General features: G+C 40.1%; 1 protein-coding gene across 1 annotated transcript in view; it reads right to left on the reverse strand.

Annotated features, from left to right (window-relative positions):
* Window positions 1–20,700, reverse strand: part of med13a (mediator complex subunit 13a) — a 182,603-nt gene that overhangs the window by 108,739 nt on the left and 53,164 nt on the right. The window contains exons 4-7 of the mRNA XM_080210890.1: window positions 19,555–19,638; window positions 3,617–3,762; window positions 1,548–1,745; window positions 106–309 (exon numbers count right to left, since the gene is read on the reverse strand). Of these exons, the coding sequence (XP_080067016.1) occupies window positions 106–309; window positions 1,548–1,745; window positions 3,617–3,762; window positions 19,555–19,638 (632 nt within the window). The remainder of the gene's footprint in view (window positions 1–105; window positions 310–1,547; window positions 1,746–3,616; window positions 3,763–19,554; window positions 19,639–20,700) is intronic.

The following is a 20,700-nucleotide window of genomic DNA, read 5'->3' on the forward strand; positions in this document are numbered from 1 at the left end:
GATGCAGAAGGCAGAATAATTTGAATGCTAGGAATCTGAAACAGAAAATGGGGACATAGTCTATAAAGAGAAATAAGATGTGGTAGCCATATTATACAATAGTACCTGTTTCAGTCTCCTCTGGTGATGTGGGTGGAGTCAATGTCACAGAGGAAATGGCTGGATCCCTTATTGGGGCAGGCACTTGGTGGGCACTTGAGTAGGCAGCTGTGCAATGCGAAGCCCCAGTGGAACTGCTCAAGATGCCAGTGGCAACATCAGGCTGAGGCACCAGCACAAAGCAAGCTGGGTACACCATTCGCACACCAGCTGTAAATAAAATACAGCAAACATTAACAAAAATAGTTGATTTTCTTTGCACATGATAAAAGATATTAATATTCATTAGCAAATGTGTGTGATGTAAATCAATACTGCTCCAATAAAGTCAAAATTTCACGTTCCACCTTAGTACAAGTTACAAACCACACAAATTACTTGGCCCAGTGCCTTCTTATAGTTTAGGAGAGAGGGTCATTAGATCGGTTCCACTGGTCAGCGCAGAGGGCCGAAGGGCCTGTACTGCGCTGTTATGTTCTATGTTCTTATATATCCAATTGCTTTCTCAAACAATAACTATATTTAATATCACTTACAATGTAAAACACACAAGTTAAGGCAGTAGCATACTTAGGTTGTAATCAGATCCATGAACTACTAAACCATGAAATACATTATAGCTTCAAGACATACACAAACTTGCTAAAAAGACACTTCTGTGGGCCTAACATTGAGTCACATTATTGAATTTCATAAACAAAAAACAAAGGACCATCAGCCAATCCACAGAATAAAGGGTGAGAAAACACCTCAATCAGTGGTCTCAACAGGCAAAGGCATATGGAACATACAAGGGAAACAGATACTAAAACACAGACCATTTAAGGAGAGCTGAATCTATTATTTCTCAGAGAAATCACTTCTAACATGCACTTCCCATAAGAACTCGGTGTGGAAATCAAAGTATTGTAAAATTAAATATTAACTAAAGCACACAATGTTAAACCAGTGAAACTGAAAACCCCAGATTCTATCCATGAATTGTTACCTTTACATTTCTCCCAAAAACACTGTTCTGGCATTGATCATGCAAGAGGTCAGTTGACTGGACAGCTGGTTAGTAATGCAGGACAACACCAACAGGGCGGATTCAATTCCCGTACTGGCTGAGATCATGAAGGCCCTGCCTTCTCAACCTTACCCCTCATCTGAGGTGTGGTGATCCTCAGGATAAATCACCACGAGTCAGCTCTCCCCTTTGAGGGGAGTCTACGATCACTTGGGACTACAGCACCTTTAATTTCAAAGAAAGCATGATGCACTAATTTATTGTTGGCTTAGTAATATTTTCACTAGCAAAAGATCTGTTTGCTTTCTGTAACATTTCTGGGTTTTGTGCTTGACATTTTGCTCTTACAAACTGTTTGTAGAGATTTAATCTAAAACATAATAGAGCTTTCTATAAATTATATCTGCTAAATTAGTTCAATTTTTCCATTTCTACTCACCAACAATGACTTCTACAGCTGCTATTGAGTCATCATCCCAGTCCATTTCCTCCTGTTTGTCATCTGTGATCTCCTTTGAGCTGGTCTGTATTGGATAAAATTGCTTCCATTCTTCTATCAGTTTAAGAGTGGGGGGATCAGATAGCTTGAATGACTGACCTGTCAGGGTACCATTTAATCCAAAGGGACTGAGGATCACTGGAAGAAAACGATCAAAATACAAAGGCTGAATAAATTGGGTTGAACATTAGAATCAACACACTATCAATTCTGGGACCTGTTTCTAATTCAGCACAGATTGACAAGATTAAATACTCTCCAGCTTACTGGCTGCAATTATCCTCCATTGATTAAAAACATGTGAAAATGAATTTGGACAATCTCAATATTAGTTCCAAGCAAATGCCTCACAAATTTCCCCTCGATTTTGACAGCAACTGAGCATTAAGAGTCAGCACAAGGATGCATAACACGAGTGATGGAAAAATATTAACATGCTACATTCTATGGGTATTTTCTGAAGTTTAACTGAAGATCATTGCTGGGTCAAGTACAGGGAAATTCCAAACCCAACCTAGTAATAGTAGAAGCCAGCAACGTGTGCCCAAAAAATAAAATTAGTGCACTGAGGAGGAAGATAAAAAGCAACAATGGAAAAAAATTTGTAACACCATTAAGACATTGTAGCAGCTGGCCAAAGAGCTGAGAAACCTGTAGACCTCTCATCAACATGATCAGCAAGAGGGGATGAATGGAAAGCAAAGTCAATACGTTTTAAAAATAAAATTTTGATGGGTGAATAAGGAGACATTTTTCTAGTTAAGTGCTGTCAATCAAAAAGGCACTAAAAAATAAGGAACTCGAGAAGTATTGTCACACAAATTGCTGTTAACTGGGAAAGCCTTGCCATAGGGAACACAGTTCTGACATAAACCAACCTATTGTGACATTAATATCCCTTTGAGATTTTTTTAAAATCATGATCTCTGCTGCTCACAGCCTTGGGTGATGTCATTGGTGGGAGGAGAAAAACTGCCAGTCACATGAGAAGGGTTGTTTTTAGTTTTGTTTTGGCCGTATTGTTAGAAGCAGAGCTAGAGGTGTCTCTTTCCATTTTGAAAATTTTTACCAGTTAGCTAAAAGTACAATTTATTGCTATCCTGCAGCAAAGAATCTATGTTTTGAAGAATACCAACTGTTCTGAGTTTAAGATCATTTGAAATCAGCATTCAACCCAGGAACTGGATTCCTGTATTAAGTGGGCTTTAGCCTGTGCAATGATAAAACTATTTAAAGGTTTTTGTTTACTGGATTTTGAATGGGACGAGATATTCATTAAGGGTTATATGCTGTAGTGATTATTTTATTTCTTATTTGGAATTGATAAAACTTATTAATTTTCTTACTATGCATGTTAACTATATTTTAAATAAACTCTGTTTGATAAAAGCTCCCCGCTGGGTCATTTGAATCACACCTGAAGTGAAGCATTTCATGTTTATCCTAGCCAAATGCAAAACTTTCGATTTAGATGAGTTTCATGAAACACTTGCGTTTCTAACCCAAACCATAACAGTACATTTTAGGAAAACAGAGGCTAAATATTTGAGACAGATGAAAGGGAGTGGAAAGAATCAGCATAGACACAAGCTAAGTCAGCTTCTTCAGTGCTGTTGAAGCTCAATTTACTTAGACAACCTTGAAGAAAAATATGTTCTAAACAATAAAACAAACTGCATACAGTTCATAAATGGAGGACATCAGTCAGGCTAATACTATTCTCAATAGAACAATCAATGGGTTGCCATCAGGAGCACTGGAGACCATTTGCAGCATGCCAAATGAGATTATCTGACCAGCTGATTTAGCATAGATTGCAATCTGCATGGCTGTATGGTTTAAATAATTGGCCAGGCATTGCTTTTACTGGAAAAAAGCATTGGGGGCTGCAGAGGGTGGGGAGGGAGAACAAACACATTTCAGCCCCACCCAGGTCTTCTCTTTTCCTACACATTCACCAAACAGCCTTTCAACAAGTATTACTTTGTTCAGAAGAAAAGCATTCCTACCTTGGAAGGGGTTGGTGGATCCCTGGGCTGCAGTAACATGCTGTTCACTGAGATGGTACACTGGTTGGTGCTGGTTTATTTCAACACTGGTACAAACTTTACTATCGCCATGCAAGAAAAACGAAAAGGAACAGGACAAGTGCTCACTAGAGAGGGGGAGAAAAATTATGGTTATAAACCCAAATTGTGTATTTGATATCTGTAATATACAGATTAGGACCAATAGAAACGATCTATATTCACATCTCCTACTGTTTAGGAAAATTCATAATACACAGTGAAGTGACCAACCGCTGCCCTCCTCCCTCCAGCAGATCTGGGCCTTTACTTAGAGTTAGTCCAACGTTGACCAGATTGGGACTCTGCATTGTCCCCTCACCTTGTTTTCTAATAAATAAACACTTGGTGCAGTACGAATAGTCTTCAACAAAAAAAAACTGATTGGGATGGTGGCCTTCAATTTCAGTAAAATAAATGGCCAAATTGTAAAAATATAGCCAGCCAACGATATTTCATTCACTACATTACTGAGACTGATATTTTAGTGTACAATTAATAGTACATCAATAAATTCTGCTGAAGAACCAAGAGTTAGAGATACCATGATTACTACCATAATTTGGATAACTGCAGCAATTTTGGAACTCCAACATCCCAATAAGAACATAACGCCTTTAATGTAATGAACATTCCAAGACATTTCACAAGACTTAAGCATTAGAGAAACAAAATACGACACTTATTCACATAGGAGATATCAAGTCAGATGATCAAAGGGATAGCATTTGAGGAGTGTCTTAAAGGAGGAAAGCAAAATGGATAGAGAGAAAAGGTATGGGGATGAAATGCCAAAGCTTAGACCGAGACAACTAATAGGCATGATAGCCAATAGTAAAGCAATCAGCATTTAGGGATGTTCGAGAAGCCAGAATTAGATAAGCACAGATAGAGGTTTGTTGGGCTGAAGATAAGAGGTAAGTGAGAAGCAATGCAACGGAGATATTTTAAAAATATGGCTGGAAATTTTTAACAAAAAGACACAAAAATGACTGCTAAAGTCTTCAAAAATCTAATTTAACAATCCAATCTGTTTCATAAACTAAAAGTTAAAAGGAAAGGATAATGAAATTTTATAATACATTGCCTTTGGAGAAACAAAAAAAAAGGGAGACTTGCATTTATATAAAACCTTTCATGACAACAGGATGTCCCAAAGCGCTTTACAACTAATGAAATACTACTGAGTGTAGTCATTTATACATATAATACAGCAGCCAACTTGTGCACAATATGCTCTCTCAAACCACAATGTGATAATGACCCGATAATGTACAGTATTGTTTGAGAAATAAACATTGGCCAGGATACCAGGGATAACTCCCCTGCTCTTCAAAATAGTTTACATTCACTTGAGAGGGAAGCAAGACTTTCCATGTAACATCTCATCAGAAAGACACCATTCCAAATCCCTTCATATCGCACTGCAGTATCAGCCACAATTTCTGTGCTCAAGTCCTGAAGTGGGACTTGAACCCACAACATTCCGATGAAGTCAACAATGCTATCAGCTAAGTCACAGCTGAGACTTATGCTGAAGTATCATCCAATGCATACAAACAAGACTACTGTGTGTGGTGCCCAAAAGCCTCCAAACATTGTTCCAACAACTGGTTAACTTCTACGCCCAGTATAAAATGTGCACTGCAGATATGGGTGGTCACAGTGGCGGCAGCGGATTATCTTCAGCATCCAAGCATTTTGGAGGCAGTTGACGCTTGATGTCAATTTGCTAGATTCTGGAAAGATTCTACTAGACAGGGGAAGTAGAAAATATAACCTCTCTATTCGGGGGGCAAATTACAGGAAACTACCGGCCACTTAACGTCATGTCCATCATAGGGAAGGCGTTTAAAAAGAAATCAGAGCATTTAGAAAAACTCAAGGCAATTAGGAAGAGGCAGCAGGGTAACCTGGAGGTATAATGTATTTGGATTTTCAAAAGGCATAAAAAAGGCGCCACAAACATTGTGGAAAATCAAATTTTATGACAGAAGGGGTAACTTTTTTTTAAAAAATTCATTCATGGATTATGGGTGACACTGGCTGGCCAACATTTGTTGCTCATCCCCAGTTGCCCTTGGAGGACAGCTGAGAGTCAATCACATTGCTGCGGCTCTGGAATCACATGTAGACCAGATAAGGATGTCAGATTTCCTTCCATAAAAAAGGACATTAGTGAACCAGATGGGTTTTTCCTGACAATCGTTTCACAGTCATCAGTAAATTCTTAATTCAAGATTTTTTTTGAAAATTGAATTCAAATGTCACCATCTGCCGTGGCGGGATTTGAACCCGGATCCCCAGAACATAAACTGAGTTTCTGGATTAACAGTTGAGCAATAATTGAGCAAGACTGGGGGAAAGGCAAATTGTGCGGAGGGTGTGGAGAGTCTACAGAAGGATCTAGATAGGCTGGGCGAATGGGCCAGGAAATGGCAAATGGAGTTTAATGTTGGCAAGTGCGAGGTGGTCCACTTTGGTAGGAATAATGGTAGGAAGGATTATTACTTACATGGAGAAAAACTGCAGCAGGCAACGGTGCAGAGGGACCTCGGGGTCCTTGTGCATGAGTCGCAAAAACCCAGCTTGCAGGTACAGCAGGTGGTCAGGAAGGCGAATGGGATGCTGGCCTTCATAGCGAGGGGGATTGAATATAAAAGTAGGGAGGTCTTGCTGCGGCTGTATAGGGCATTGGTGAGGCCGCAGCTGGAGTACTATGTGCAGTTTTAGGCGCCGTACTTACGCAAGGATATTTTGGCCTTGGAGGGAGTGCAGAGGAGGTTTACTAGGCTGATGCCGGAGTTGAGGGGGTTGAGCTATGAGGAGAGGCTGAATAAACTAGGCTTGTACTCATTAGAGTTTAGAAGAATGAGGGGAGATCTCATTGAGACGTATAAGATGATGAATGGGATGGATAGGATAGAGGTGGAGAGACTCTTCCTGCTCAGAAAGGATAGTAGGGCTAGGGGGCACAGCCTCAAGATAGGGGGGGGGTTTTAGAACGGAGTTGAGGAGGAACTTCTTCACTCAAAGGGTGGTGAATCTCTGGAATTCTCTGCCCGTTGAAGTGGTAGAGGCTACCTCGCTAAATATTTTTAAGAAGCCGGTTGATGGGTTTTTGATAAGAGAGGGGATTAAAGGTTATGGGGAGAGGGCGGGAATGTGGAACTGAGCCACGACAGATCAGCCATGATCTTACTGAATGGTGGGGCAGGCTCGAAGGGCTAGATGGCCTACTCCTGCTCCTATTTCTTATGTTCTTATGATGCTCTTGCAGATATTTTTATGCCATAAGTAGGCTTACATTAATACTGCAATGAATCTACAGTGAAAATCCCCTCCTCACTACGCCCTGGCAGCTGTTCAGGTACGTTGAGGGAGAATGCACCTAACCAGCACAGCTTTCGGACTATGGGAGGAAACCCACACAGACACAGGGAGAATGTGCAGACTCTGCAGTGACAAGCTAGGAATCGAACCCGGGTCCGTGGCACTGAGATAGCAGTGCTAACCACTGCCACCGTGCTGCATGGGCCGCTCAGCCATCGCCTCCTAAGGAGAGAAGACTGGCTGGCAGGCAGAAAACAGTATACATAAATGTGTCTTTTTCAGACTGATGAGTCGCATCCCAATTTTTTTGCAAGTTAAATCAATGACTTAAAGTGAGGCGAGCAAAGGCATGGTAGTTAAATTTGCAGGCAACACAAAGATAGGTAAGAAAGTATGTTGTGAAGACAGAAGGAGCTTGCAGACTGATATAGACAGATTAAGATAGCATACAGTGTAAAATGTGAAGTTTTTCTCTTTGGCAGGAAGAATAAAAGTATTACCTAGAGAATGACTGCACAATTCTGAGCTGCAGAGGGTTCTAGTTCACGAGTCACAAAAAAGTTAGAATGTAGTTATAGCAAGTCATCAAGAAGGCTAATAGAATGCTATCTATTGTTACAAGATAAATGGCACATAGACGGATGGGTGTTATGCTTCATTTATAGAGAGCATCCATGAGGCCACTTTTTGAATAATATGTGCAGTTTTGGTCACCATATTTAAGAATGTAAATATTTTGGGAGATAGTTCAGGGAAGATTTACTAGTCGATACCTAGAATGAATGGATTTGTCTTGCGAGTAAAGGCTGGATAGGTTGGGCTCGTTCTCACTAGAGTTTGGAAGATAGGTGGCTTGATTGAAGCGTACAAGACCCTGAATGGTATTGATAAGACAGACATGGAAAGGATATTTCCTCTTGTGAATGAGTCCAGAACTTGGGATCACTGTTGTAAAATTATGGGTCACCCTTACAGGATAAAATTGAGGAGAATTTTTATCTCAGGAGGGGTGTGCTATTTTGGAACTCTAACTCAAAGCACTGAAAGCGAGATCATTGAATACTCTATGGCCAAGGTAGATTGATTTTCTTGCCCAAGAACTTAAGGTTATTGGAGATAGATGGGAATGTGGAACTTGAAACAAGTAGGTCAGCTATGACCTTACTGAATGGCAGGGCAGGCTCAGTGTTGAAAGGTCTACTTGAGTATGGCTGAACCAAAAATGTGGAAGCTTTTTGTCTTACATTAAATCAGGACATTTTGCATGAATATCAATACAAGGGAAGCAACAATTTACACTTTCTGAAAAAAGTGTGCTCATTGGTTGTCAAGTGGACATAAATTGGTAGAGGCACCGTGGTGGAAAATGTACTTGTTGATGGTGACTGCCAACATGGTTTGAAATTTAAACCAGACAGTTTGATCCTGATTGGTCAAGGCATTCCTGAGGAATAGGTCATCAAATGGCTGTCACTTTTATTTAGTTCCACGTGCCTATTTCAGCTACCTGTATTAAAACAGAGCCCTGCCCTTTATTAGGCAGAAACAACAAATGCACAATGTTTAGCTGAAACAGCTGCAATCAGGTATAAACAGCCTGATTTAAATTTCAAACAATACTTGGCAGTTAACAGTCAGTCAATCACATCAATTGGCATGCTTTCCATGATAACACCCAAGTCCATTTTCCAAACAATCACACTCTTCTTACACAACATAAATTGCCCTTATATTGGTAACTGTAAAGTGTCCTGATCAGTAAAAGACAGAAGTTCTGTCACGTCTAATTGTTTACTTCTGTTGTTATTTTACACGTCTATATTGTAGTAACGTACTCATTCCAGTGCATGCTGCTCCCTGTTCTAATGGCACATTTGGTCTTGGACATCTTCAGGACTAGGCAACATGGTTTTGTAAAGGTGAGGTCGCAAGTTTGCGGAAGACACAAAGGTTGGTGGATCTGCGGATAGCTATGAGGACCAGAGGGTACAGCAGGATATAGATCAGTTGGAGACTTGGGTGGAGAGATGGCAGTTGGAGTTTAATCCGGACAAATGTGAGGTATGTATTTTGGAAGGTCTAATACAGATATGAAGTATACAATAAATGGCAGAACCCTCAAGAGTACTGACAGGCAGAAGGATCTGGGTGTACGGGTACACAGGTCACTGAAAGTGGCAATGCAGGTGGAGAAGGTAGTCAAGAAGGCATATGACATGCTTGCCTTTGTCGGGTGGGGCACTGAGTTTAAAAATTAGCAAGTCATGTTGCAGCTTTATAGAACCTTAGTTAGGCCACACTATTCTAAGTGTTCAATTCTTGTCACCACACTACAAGAGGTAGAGGCTTTGGAGAAGGTACAGAAAAGATTTACCAGGATGTTGCCTGGTATGGAGGACATTTGCTATGAGGAGAAGTTGGAGAAACATGGTTTGTTCTCACTAGAATAACGGAAGTTGAGGGGTGATCTGATTGAAGTCTACAAGATGAGGGGCATGGACAGAGTAGTAGTCAGAAGCTTCTTCCCCAGGGTGGAAGAGTCAATTACTAGGGGCATAGGTTTAAGGTGCGAGGGGCAAGATTTAAGGGAGATGTACAAGATTTAAAGGAGAAGGTAAGTTCTTTACACAGAGGGTAGTGGGTGCCTGGAACTCGCTACTGGGGCAGGTAGTGGAAGCAGATAGGCTAGTGATATTTAAGGGGCATCTTAATACATGAATAGGATGGGAATAGAGGGATACAGTCTCCAGAAGTGTAGGGCATTTTAATTCAGTCAGGCAGCATGGTTGGTGCAGGCTTGGAGGGCCAAGGGTCTGTTCCTGTGCTGTACTACTTTGTTCTTTGACTGATTCCTCCACCACCCCCCAACCCTTGCACCAATTCCCCCACTGCAGAACAGTTTTCTGATGAGTTAGCAAAAGTTACAACTTTTAGCTCAAAAGGAGCTTTATATTTAATTTCTTTTATTAGTGGACACATTTCTGTTCATCACTCACCACACTATTTCAGTTCTTTCTACACTGTCTTAAACTGATTTTTTTTTTTGCAATGCAGCAGGGATCACCTCCTTGACCCATGCACCGACTTGCAATGCAAGTAAAACATGCATTTCTGGAGGTCAACCACTAATGAATGTCACTGTAGCATTTTGTAGTTGAAAAGGAGAATCAATTTGTGTGCTAGGTATATCTAAAAGCATGATTTTTGGAGCCAAAAATATATGTGGTGAATTGACTTAAAAGCAGTGATCTACAGTAGCAATAAACTTAACCACAACACTTTATTCGTTCAAAATGCAAGAACAGCCATCAACCGGATGAGGTTTTTTTCCAAGACTCTTTTACAGAAGAGGTGCAAGGCTTATGTTAACACCTTCTCCACATACCAAACAGTAAGTGAAAACATTCTTAAATCCAATAGTACAGGTTTGCATTTCTATCCAGGCAATGAACACTTCCCAATCACCTTGTAAGCAAGCTACTTTTTTTAAAAAAAACTTTCCCACAGCTATTCCTCCTTCTGCTTTAGTTCAGACAAAAATCAGACTAACTAAAAGAAGGTTTGCAGGTCTTATTGCTAAATACGTTTTAAAGTCCCCTTCAACAAGAGAACATTGGCCAGAGCGCAATCCCAGTACATCCATAAAAAAAGGACTACAAGTTTTAAGACGCACCAATACATTCTCATGCAAGCTGCCATTAGAAAATTGAAAAATCTAAATAAAAAGACGGATAACAGGGCGAGTTTGGACAAATTTAAGAAAAACATGTGCAATACAAAGTGATCAATGCTTTAATTTAACACTTGTGGAAAAATATTTGAAGTATGCACACATGATACTCCATATTAACACATTCCATACAGTTTCACTGGAATGCAATTCATCCCATGATGAGAAGCAAAGATTAAAACATACAGCAAGTGAATCTGTATCTGGAAAAGTAGGTTTCCATTTCAGGTTTTGACATAAATACTCATGCTATCATGCACACTCCTTTGTTCTATCCTTAAATTTCAAAAATGATCAGCAAGTTTCACAGAATGGTCACACGCCAATTTTGATTTGGGTCGATCTTGGTGGGTCGAGTGGCCTTTTCCCTCTCAAAGTTGTGCGTTCCTATTATTAGTTTGCTTTTTTTTTAAAATACAGCTGTTCTGAAAATACAACTGCTCCTCTCCAGTATACAACCAATTCACACATGAGCACAGCAATCCTTTTTGAGAGAAGGATCATAATCTCTTCGCTCAACCACTATATTCTTCTGTGAACTCAAACAGTTTGGTCTTTGAACTGAACTGAAAGAAACAGATCATGTTGCTGAGTGAGCTTAAGTATTGACAAGTTGCAAACAGAGTCCAACTGATCAGTGTGAAGCTATTTGTTTGCACAATTAAAAATTAGTCCAGTTACATAGTTACAATGTAGTGTCTGTTTTTTGTGTGCTCAACGTTGCAACAGTTTTGCCGGACATCTAGCAATGTGGTATACCACATACAGGCCAAGACAGACCAATGATTGCCGTTGGGAGGGTAGGTGGTCAAATATCCCCCAGACACATGTATACAAACAATTGTGTTGCAAAAAAAAAGGAACATCAACTCAAATCAAAATCAACAACCAGGACTACAATCATTTGCTCCAACTTTCAAATAAAATGCCATGTTTGCACAAGTTTTTTGTAAAATTATGCATGTTGCTAATTGTTTCAGGCATAAAAGGTTCAGAGGGTTATTGAACTCAGTAGTGCAAAAGATTCTCACAGTAAAAAACGATCAGTGACATCCAGGCCAGGGGGACAAATGATGGGCCCTGATCCACACACCTGATAACCTTGGATTCTCTTGCCTAACAAGAATATATCTACTTCAGTGATCCTGCTTCCTCCACCTTCTGAGGCAGAGAATTCCAAAATTGCAAAACCCTCAGGACAAGAAAATTCTCATCTGTCCCATAAGGGTGACCCCAAACTTTAAATCAATGCCTCCTAGCTCTGGACTGATCCACAAAAGGAAATATCCTTTCCACATCCACCTGTGTATAGATGCAGTGTGCCTGCTCAGGTGGACATAAAGATCCTGTGGCACTGGAAGAACAGTGGAGTTCTCCTCATATTGGGCAACATTCATTCCTCAACCAAAACAGATTACTTCACCTTTTGTCTAATTTCAGTTCTGCTGCCATCTTTGTATAAATAAATATACTTAAAATAATTAACAGACATTTCAAGTCAATGATCTTTGATCAGAACAGTTTCGAAAGATCATTGCCCTGAAAATGTTAACTTGTTTGCTCCATACATGCAGCCTGATATCTGGGCATTTCCAACATTTTCTGAATTTAATTTTTGGTTTCCAGCATCCACAGAATTTTGCTTATGTGCACGTCTAGGGGGGAGTTAGAAAAGGGAAAAGACAAATCTAAAAATTTTGCTTCAAGCTAGATTTTTTTGAAAAATAGGACAAAGAGACACGGATGTAAACCAGTTAAGTAAATTCAAGACTGATAATCAGGAAGAACTTGTCCAAAGTGGCAGTGGTGATCAGGATATTTGAAGAGGAAAAGAACATCTTTCTGGGTGATAGATTAAATTACAGATGTGAGATGTAGTTGAGCAAGAATAGAATAAGGCAAAAACCTTAAACCAGAGAAGCTGAAACTCACTTGTATCCCAATTGTTTAAAGAAAGTTATGACCAGTCTCAAGTGCAGCTAGATTTATGTTTGTAGAAGCACATAAAAGCACACTTCCCTCTCCAGCCCAAACAGAATTTATTAGAAATACGGATCTTATTGATGCCAACTTTAATTGAGAGGGAGGGGGGGGAGGAGGTGAAACAGAAAGAGGAGCAAGTCCTGCATTCAAAGTTAAAAGTGCTCAGGTAAAAACCACTGCAGAGAGTGTATGCACTTCAGTTCCAACTTGATTAATGCCAAATTTATTTTGTTTTTTTAAAGTCTGGACTGCTCTGAGCATTAAAGTATGATCGTTCAATTTGCACACTAAAGTGGATTGTGCAATCCTTTCGTAACTGCACGAGAAGAGAGTCATCCTAGTCACAAGTGATGACATTTAGCTTGTATTGCAGACAGTTTGAAATTAGATCTGCTAAAGTGCTGGATAAACTCAGGAGATGCGAGTAGCTTGGTCACATGATAGTTCCCCCTGGAATAATGTGTTCCAAAGGAGACCACTGGGAGATAAAATTAGCACTTTAGGCCACAGCAATTCTTCCTCAAGGCCAATAGTGCATTCATTTTTCTCTCAGATTAGACTCGAATGTTTAGAGGAGGGTGGTATAAGCAAGCTGTAGTGAAAATTCAATTTTTCAAATCGGTTGTTAATAAAAGCAATTTGTCAATTACCAGCATGAGGCAATGAATTGGCACTTTTGCAAACGCAACCTATTTCTAATTTTGCACTGCAGACGGTTTTTATATTACTAACATACTAGGAAATGGTGGACCACAGAAATAAAGGTTTCTTGCTACTCAACTGTTACAGTGGAACAGCATGCTGACATGTGTCTCACCAGTACAAGCTGGAATGATGCCAATAAATTGATTTCACTAAACTATGCATCATCTGCTTTCATTATGTTTAGCATTTTAGGTGCAGGAAGGTATGACCAAATATCTTTGATCCTTTTATTGTGCATATTACTTGAAACTTTTTCCAGTTATTGTTTCCTTTCTCCCATGACTAATTTGCTGTAAATCTTAGTGCATCGTGGTAACATGCTTCAAAGTTACTTCCTAAACTACATTTTAAACCAACTCAAAAATACATACATACTACTTGTTGCAGTGATTAAATGTTTGTTTCAATGCAGTGACTGGGACCTCAGTTCAGAGCTCCCCCTTGAGATAGGAAAACAGGAAATCACATTGCCACTCCCAATACATTGCGATTTTGAAAATGGTTGTGTGTAAAGTCTCACCTATACTGAACGCAGATCAGTCTTTCCCAAGAGCATCCCACGGTCATGCAAGATGCTATATAAGTGCATACTTGGTTGTTCAATCTTTCCCAAAGGTCTCTCCAACCACACAGTAAGATTCACAACTAACTGTCTCACACAAGAGGCTGCAAATTTTAGACTAGCACTGTTGCCTGATAACATTGACATAGCTTTGTACCCAACAGCTTCAGTTTAGACACTTTAGATCACATGCTCAAATCCTGGACAGGAACTTGAACCATCAATCTAGTGTAGAGAAAAGAGTGCTATGGCTAAGCAAAGGTAGGCATCTTGAACGTTTTCCATTTCCACTAGAGGAGATCTCAATAAGACCAGAAACTGGTGTGCAAATTCCCAGAAGTAGTCTTAGAAATTTCCTGTGTTCAGTGACACATTTGAGGCAGGCAGAGCATGCATATGCTGTTTCCACTGCTAGTTTTGTCCTGGAAGTTTCAACAAGCAGCTTAACAATACTACACGGATTCATTTTTAGATACTATTGTTTCTTCACCCTATGGATGTATGGACATGATTTAAAAGTCAATCACTGCAGTATGAAATGAGGTTCCAACATTCACCTCTCCTGCTCCAATCAATACTGTCCCAAATTACAGCCTCTCCGTACCCACCCTGCCAAGTCTCCCCTCAATCCTATGCGTCAATAAGATCACCTCCCATTCTTCTAAATTCCAACTGATACAGGCCCAACCTTTCCTCATAAAGGACCCATTCATCTCAGGAATTAGTAAATTTTCTCTGAATTGCTTCAATGGCAATTATATGCTTTTTCAAAAAAGGCCAAAACTGTACACATGCTCATTAAAGGTCCTGAGCAACTGTGGCAAAACATCTCTACTATTATGTTCAATCTGTCTTGCAATAAGCAATCTGTTTGCCTTCCTAATCACTTACTGTCAATGCATACTAACTTTTTCTGATTCATATACCAGGACAGAGTTCTGCAATCACTATTTAAATAATATGCTGCTTTTCTATTCTTCGTGCCAAAGTGGACAAGTTCCCACATTAAACGCCAACTGCCACATTTTTGCCTACATGCTTAATCTATATTCCTTTGCAGATACTTTTGTTCACTTCACAACTTATTTTTCTACCTATTTGGTCATCTGCAAATTTAGCTGAGACACATTTGGTCCTTTCATCCAAGGTATTGATTTAGGTTATAAATAATTGAGGCCCCAAAATTGATCCCTGTGGCACTCCACGAGTCACATCGTGTCAACTTGAAAATGACTCAATCATTCCTCCCAGCTTCCTTTAGCTAATCAAAGCTTTATCCATACTAATGTTTCCCCTACATCATGAGTTCTTAGTTTGTGCAGCAACTTTTGATCTGGCACTCTACTGAATGCCTTTTAGAAATCCAAATACTCAAGTTTCACTTTATCAATTCATGAAACACTATTTCCCTTATGTTGACACAGCCTGATTGCATAATGATTTTCCAAATGTCCTACTATAACCTCCTTATTTTTTTTTCCAGTTAATTAAATTTATATTTGTGAAGTGTTCTATCACAGCACCAGGGACCCAGGTTCGATTCCCAGTGAATTTTCTCTGAATTGCTTCAATGGCAATTATATCCTTTTTCAAATGAGGCCAAAACTGTACACACTCATTAAGGCCCTGAACAATTGCAGCAAAACATCCCTACTTTTATATTCCATTTCTCTTGCAATAAACCTTGTTTGCCTTCCTAATCACTTGCTGTACATGCATATTAACTTTTTCCAATTCATATACCAGAATAGAGTTCTGTAATCACTTTCTGTTTAAAAGGTCAGTCTGTGCAGAGTCTACATGTTCTCTGCGCACCTGTGTGGCTTTTCTCTGGGTGATCCACTTTCCTCTCATCAAGTCCAAAAGATGTGCTGGTTAGGTGCATTGGGCATGCTAAACCCTCCCTCAGTGTACCCAAACATGCACCAGAATGTGGTGACTAGGAAAATCTTTTCACTTAGGAGGGTGGTGGAAATCTGGAACTCACTACTTGAAAGGGGTGAGAACCTTCAACATTTAAGTATTTAGATGAGCACTCGAAACGTTATAAGATGCAAGCCTACGGACCAAGTTTTAGAAAATAGGATTAGAATAGATCAGTGCTTGATGGCTGGCACAGACAAGATGGGCTGAAGGAACTCATTCTGTGCTGTAAAACTCCATGAAGACAATGTCTGCTGAGATAGATATTAGTAGCCTTCTGAACTGGTAGGCATGTACTGGAAATCCTGATGTGCAAACCAGGAGAACACATTGGTTTTATATTGGTATAGGGCAAGCTATCCCAAGTTACTTTGCAAATAAGCTTGCATTTCAGATCATAGGAAGCTTGCATCTATTTTTAGGAATTGGCTTTTGTGTTAGGCACAAATATCTGAAGAGGTTCACTGCCTTCAAGCAGTGTTGTTACAAGGTTAATTCTACTTACAAAATCTTCTCCCCCACCGTCATAAAACTGAAATCAATTGCCTGAAAAATGTAGCAACACCAATGTTAAAACAAATATTCAGGATCCACAAGTACTCCACCCCACCCCCAATAACTTCAATCCCAAACCTCAGTTGTTCCTGAACATTCCTCAGGATTTGCACATTTCTAGTTGAACAATCTGCTGTTAGCCAAGTTTTTGTAGTGGATGGATGCACCCTCAAAATTATCTTGCTTCCCAGCACTGTTACAATGTTGAATACTGATATGCATGCCACCATCAAGCAAATCAGCCAGTAGGATGGCAGAGGACCCACTTTCCAATGCAACCCAAAATCCCACAAATATCCCAATTTCTGGAACCATTTCCACCCAGATCTAGTAGTATTAGTCGTATTTTATTGAATATGCAGTGAATATCCCCGTCCTCTACACGTATAATTGCAATTAGCACACTGCCTCATTTAAATTTATCTTGCGTGGGTAGATCCTCAAGTTAGAAGAAAATCAAGCCTAGAGTTTTATCTTCCTAATATTTGAGAAACTTCGAATATTTCAGTTTTCACTCATCTCAAAAATTACCAAATGATTTGTGCAACATTTATTTTTTAAATGACTCAGCCAGAACAACAATTTCCTACCCCATTACAGTTGAGTAGCCATGCAACACTTGCATAGAAAGCAACAACTTCAAATGATGCCCGAACAACATGAATTTAACCCAAGTAAAGCATCCCAAGGCGCAACTAGCAGCACAAGCCAGTCCAACACAAGTTACCATCTCAGACACAGGAGGGGAAAGCAGTACCAATGAATTGACATTTTTCTTTAAGTTTATAATTTTCAAAAGGAGTGCTTGAAACTATATTTAGTTGTGAACTATGAATTATGGTTTTAGTCGTATTTTACTGAATATGCAGTGAATATCCCCATCCTCTACATGTATAATTGCAATTAGCACACTGCCCCTTTTAAATTTATCTTGCGAGGGTAGATCCTCAAGTTAGAAGAAAATCAAGCCTAGAGTTTTATCTTGCTTGGACAGGCCACACCTCCAAACTGTTGGCAGCTGAATCCCCAAAACAGTCTATGCAGAACTGTCTCAGGACCACCACCACTAAAGGTGGTTAGTATGAATGACATAATGGCATCTGCTTTTTTTTAAAGCCTTAAACTTCTGCGTCGCAGACTTCTAGGGGGAAAACACTGCTGCTGTTCAGCACAGAGACGAGCACTGAAAGTACCCAATTGTTGTGCCATGGCACAGAAGCTGTGCCAAGAGTGCCACAGCCCAGAAGCTGTGCCAAGAGTGCCACAGCCCCAATGTGGGCTTTGAACAGTCGGTGCCACAGGATCCCAAGAAAAATCAAGAAACCCAGGACTGGGCCAGTGGTGCTCAGGAGAGCAGGGGGAGTGGAAACCCGGAGTGTGGTGGACACAGATCGGGAGTGTGACGGTGAGGGGAGGGGGAAAGAGAGGAAGTTGCAGGAACATGGCAGACCCAGGACTCTGACTGCTGCTGTGAGCCTATTGTAAATGCCTTCTTCAGCCATCTAAGGGCAGGAAGACCTGCCCGATGCTACAGAAGCATTCACTTTTCAGAAACTTGTTTTCTTGGCACATTCCTTGGCAGCTTGCCTCACAGATGAGGAAGTTTACCCTTGTTTTTGCAAAACTGTATTCCCATTTTCCTCATCGCCCGCAGTGGGAAATGTCCTTCCAAATTAGCACTCACCCATTTGCAAACAGACCACAGCTTAGTTTCAATTTCATTTTTCATTCTTAAATAATGTGTTGCAGGCACTGGCATGGATTCTAACCAGAGTTACTAATGAGCCTGTCCCCAGTGTGCATATAACAGCCCAGGCTGATTCCAGACTACCAGGAGACAAATCTGCACAGTAAATAACAGCAACTGGCACACACACTTCAACAGCAAAATACAAGGCTGACAACCTGATGGAGTAATCACATGTTTATCCTCTTTCCCTCTCCTCACTGCAAAGCACATGAGAAAAACCTCTTTCATGTCCTTATTTAACTCACGACTGTGATACACCTCACTACTGAGTCATGTTGACAATCTGCAGCTCCAGAGTTGCAATTAAACTGTAGGTGCATCAATTTAGGAATACTTTGGTCCTGTTGAGAATGGATGGCAGGTTATAAGCATGTAACACTTGGTTAAGAACAACTAAACCATTTCCCGTACAGGAGTTGGCAAAAAAATGAGGTATGACAACCAGCACGTCATTGCAAAATGTGTAAGCATCAACATCCCAGGAATCCAGCAAATTGGAAGTCCAAGTTATTAGCTGTCAACTGAGTAAAGTCTCAAACATGGTCAAATTCCCAAAACTGCAATCTAGTGATTTTGCTTTGGTGTTTGCCCTCTAGTAAACATCTGTGATGTTTATCAGCAAGTAATTCAGCTGAAATAAAGGTGGGTGCGCAATTGTTTGTCTCACTGAAGTGTACCATGTTACTGAAAAAGGTTGGGACCCACCGATTTATACTTAACACACAATATCCAACATGCCTTGAGGAAAGACAGGTGGCGCAGCTGCAGAAGCTCCCTCAAGTACCAATGATAAACTCCCCATCCTCAAAACATCCAGCCGATCCTGCAGCCGATTCCTCAGTCATGAGTGGAGCCACAAAAAAACAAACAATGAAATAATTTATAACGTGGACATATTTGAACAACAAGGAATCTAGCATGACCCCTTCCGACATTTTCTTCTGTGCAAGTTCTAAAGTGTTTTTTTCTTCATGGTCACAGTATTTTGAAATTGCCAAGGCACTTAACTACTAAGAATGTAACCTGTAATCAATCATGGGGAAGAAGAATCAGTTTAAGAATTCTTCAGGTCTACAATGTTCAGAATTCAAAGAATTCAAATTTTGTGCACCAACATTGAGAAAATAGCTTGGCTAAGATCTCAGAAGACCCAATTGTAGCTTGAGACCAGATTTGACCAAAAATGAGGCTAGAAAAATACTAAAAATTAGCCATCACCAACTGAAGATTCAGAACTGTTTGAAAAGGTACAGTCAAGCTTAAAACTTTTATCACAAATGCAAGCTGATAGTCAAAATATAAAACCCACGGATTTCACAGCCAAAGTTCATTATTCTTACCTCTTGTTCACCGGTTTCTCATCCTTTTCATATGGTTTCACAAACCACTTCCCAATTCGCACAAATTTCCTGTTCAACAAGCACCTTTCAGAAAGGAAAGGGACACAAGATCATGAATTAAAGAGTCTGAATAACATAGGAAAATCTGTACAAGGCACTACAAATGTACAAACTAATTAAAATAACTTTTCCAGAAAGGAATAATACAATAAATTAGAATTTCTGAACCTGAGCATGGAGGTGCGTTCCTGATCAACATGTCAATTTTACCACAGACACTGAGCAAACATCTAGTCATTCTGCACAGAAAAGGAGTGAAGGCCAAAAGATTTTGAATCCAAGTTATTTTTATTTACATTCCAACGATCAGCTCTGTGGCAGATTCACTGGAATGGTTCAAATATGTCATGGAGACCTGAAAGTGTGCAAGTAAAGAAAATGCTTCCAAAACAAACCATCCTAAAAGTGATTTAAAACTCACTGCAGACACCCTTCTATTAATCATTGTTTCAAATCAAGTCAAAAGTAGATGTCATTTTGATAGCTAATTTAATTAAAGTGTATAAAAACGTTCCAAAAAGCTATAAGAACATAAGAAATAGGAGCAGAAGTAGGCCATCTAGCCCTTTGAGCCTGCCCCACCATTCAATAAGATCATGGCTGATCTGTCGCTGCTCAGTTCCACTTTCCCGCTTTCTCCCCATAACCCTCAATCCCCTCTCTTATCAAAAACCCATCAACCCGCGTCTTAAAAATATTTAGCGAGGCAGCCTCCACCACTTCAACGGGCAGAGAATTCCAGAGATTCACCACCCTTTGAGTGAAGAAGTTCCTCCTCAACTCCGTTCTAAACCGCCCCCCTTTTATCTTGAGGCTGTGCCCCTTAGTCCTACTGTCTTTTTTGAGCGGGAAGAGTCTCTCCACCTCTATCCTATCCATCCCATTCATCATCTTATACGTCTCAATGAGATCTCCCCTCATTCTTCTAAACTCTAACGAGTACAAGCCTAGTTTATTCAGCCTCTCCTCATAGCTCAATCCCCTCAACTCCGGTATCAGCCTAGTAAACCTCCTCTGCACTCCCTCCAAGGCCAAAATATCTTTGCGCAGGTGCGGCGCCCAAAACTGCACACAGTACTCCAGCTG

The sequence above is a fragment of the Carcharhinus amblyrhynchos genome, chromosome 23, assembly GCF_965287045.1.
Source record: "Carcharhinus amblyrhynchos chromosome 23, sCarAmb.v2.hapA, whole genome shotgun sequence".
Classification (NCBI taxonomy): Eukaryota; Metazoa; Chordata; class Chondrichthyes; order Carcharhiniformes; family Carcharhinidae; genus Carcharhinus; species Carcharhinus amblyrhynchos.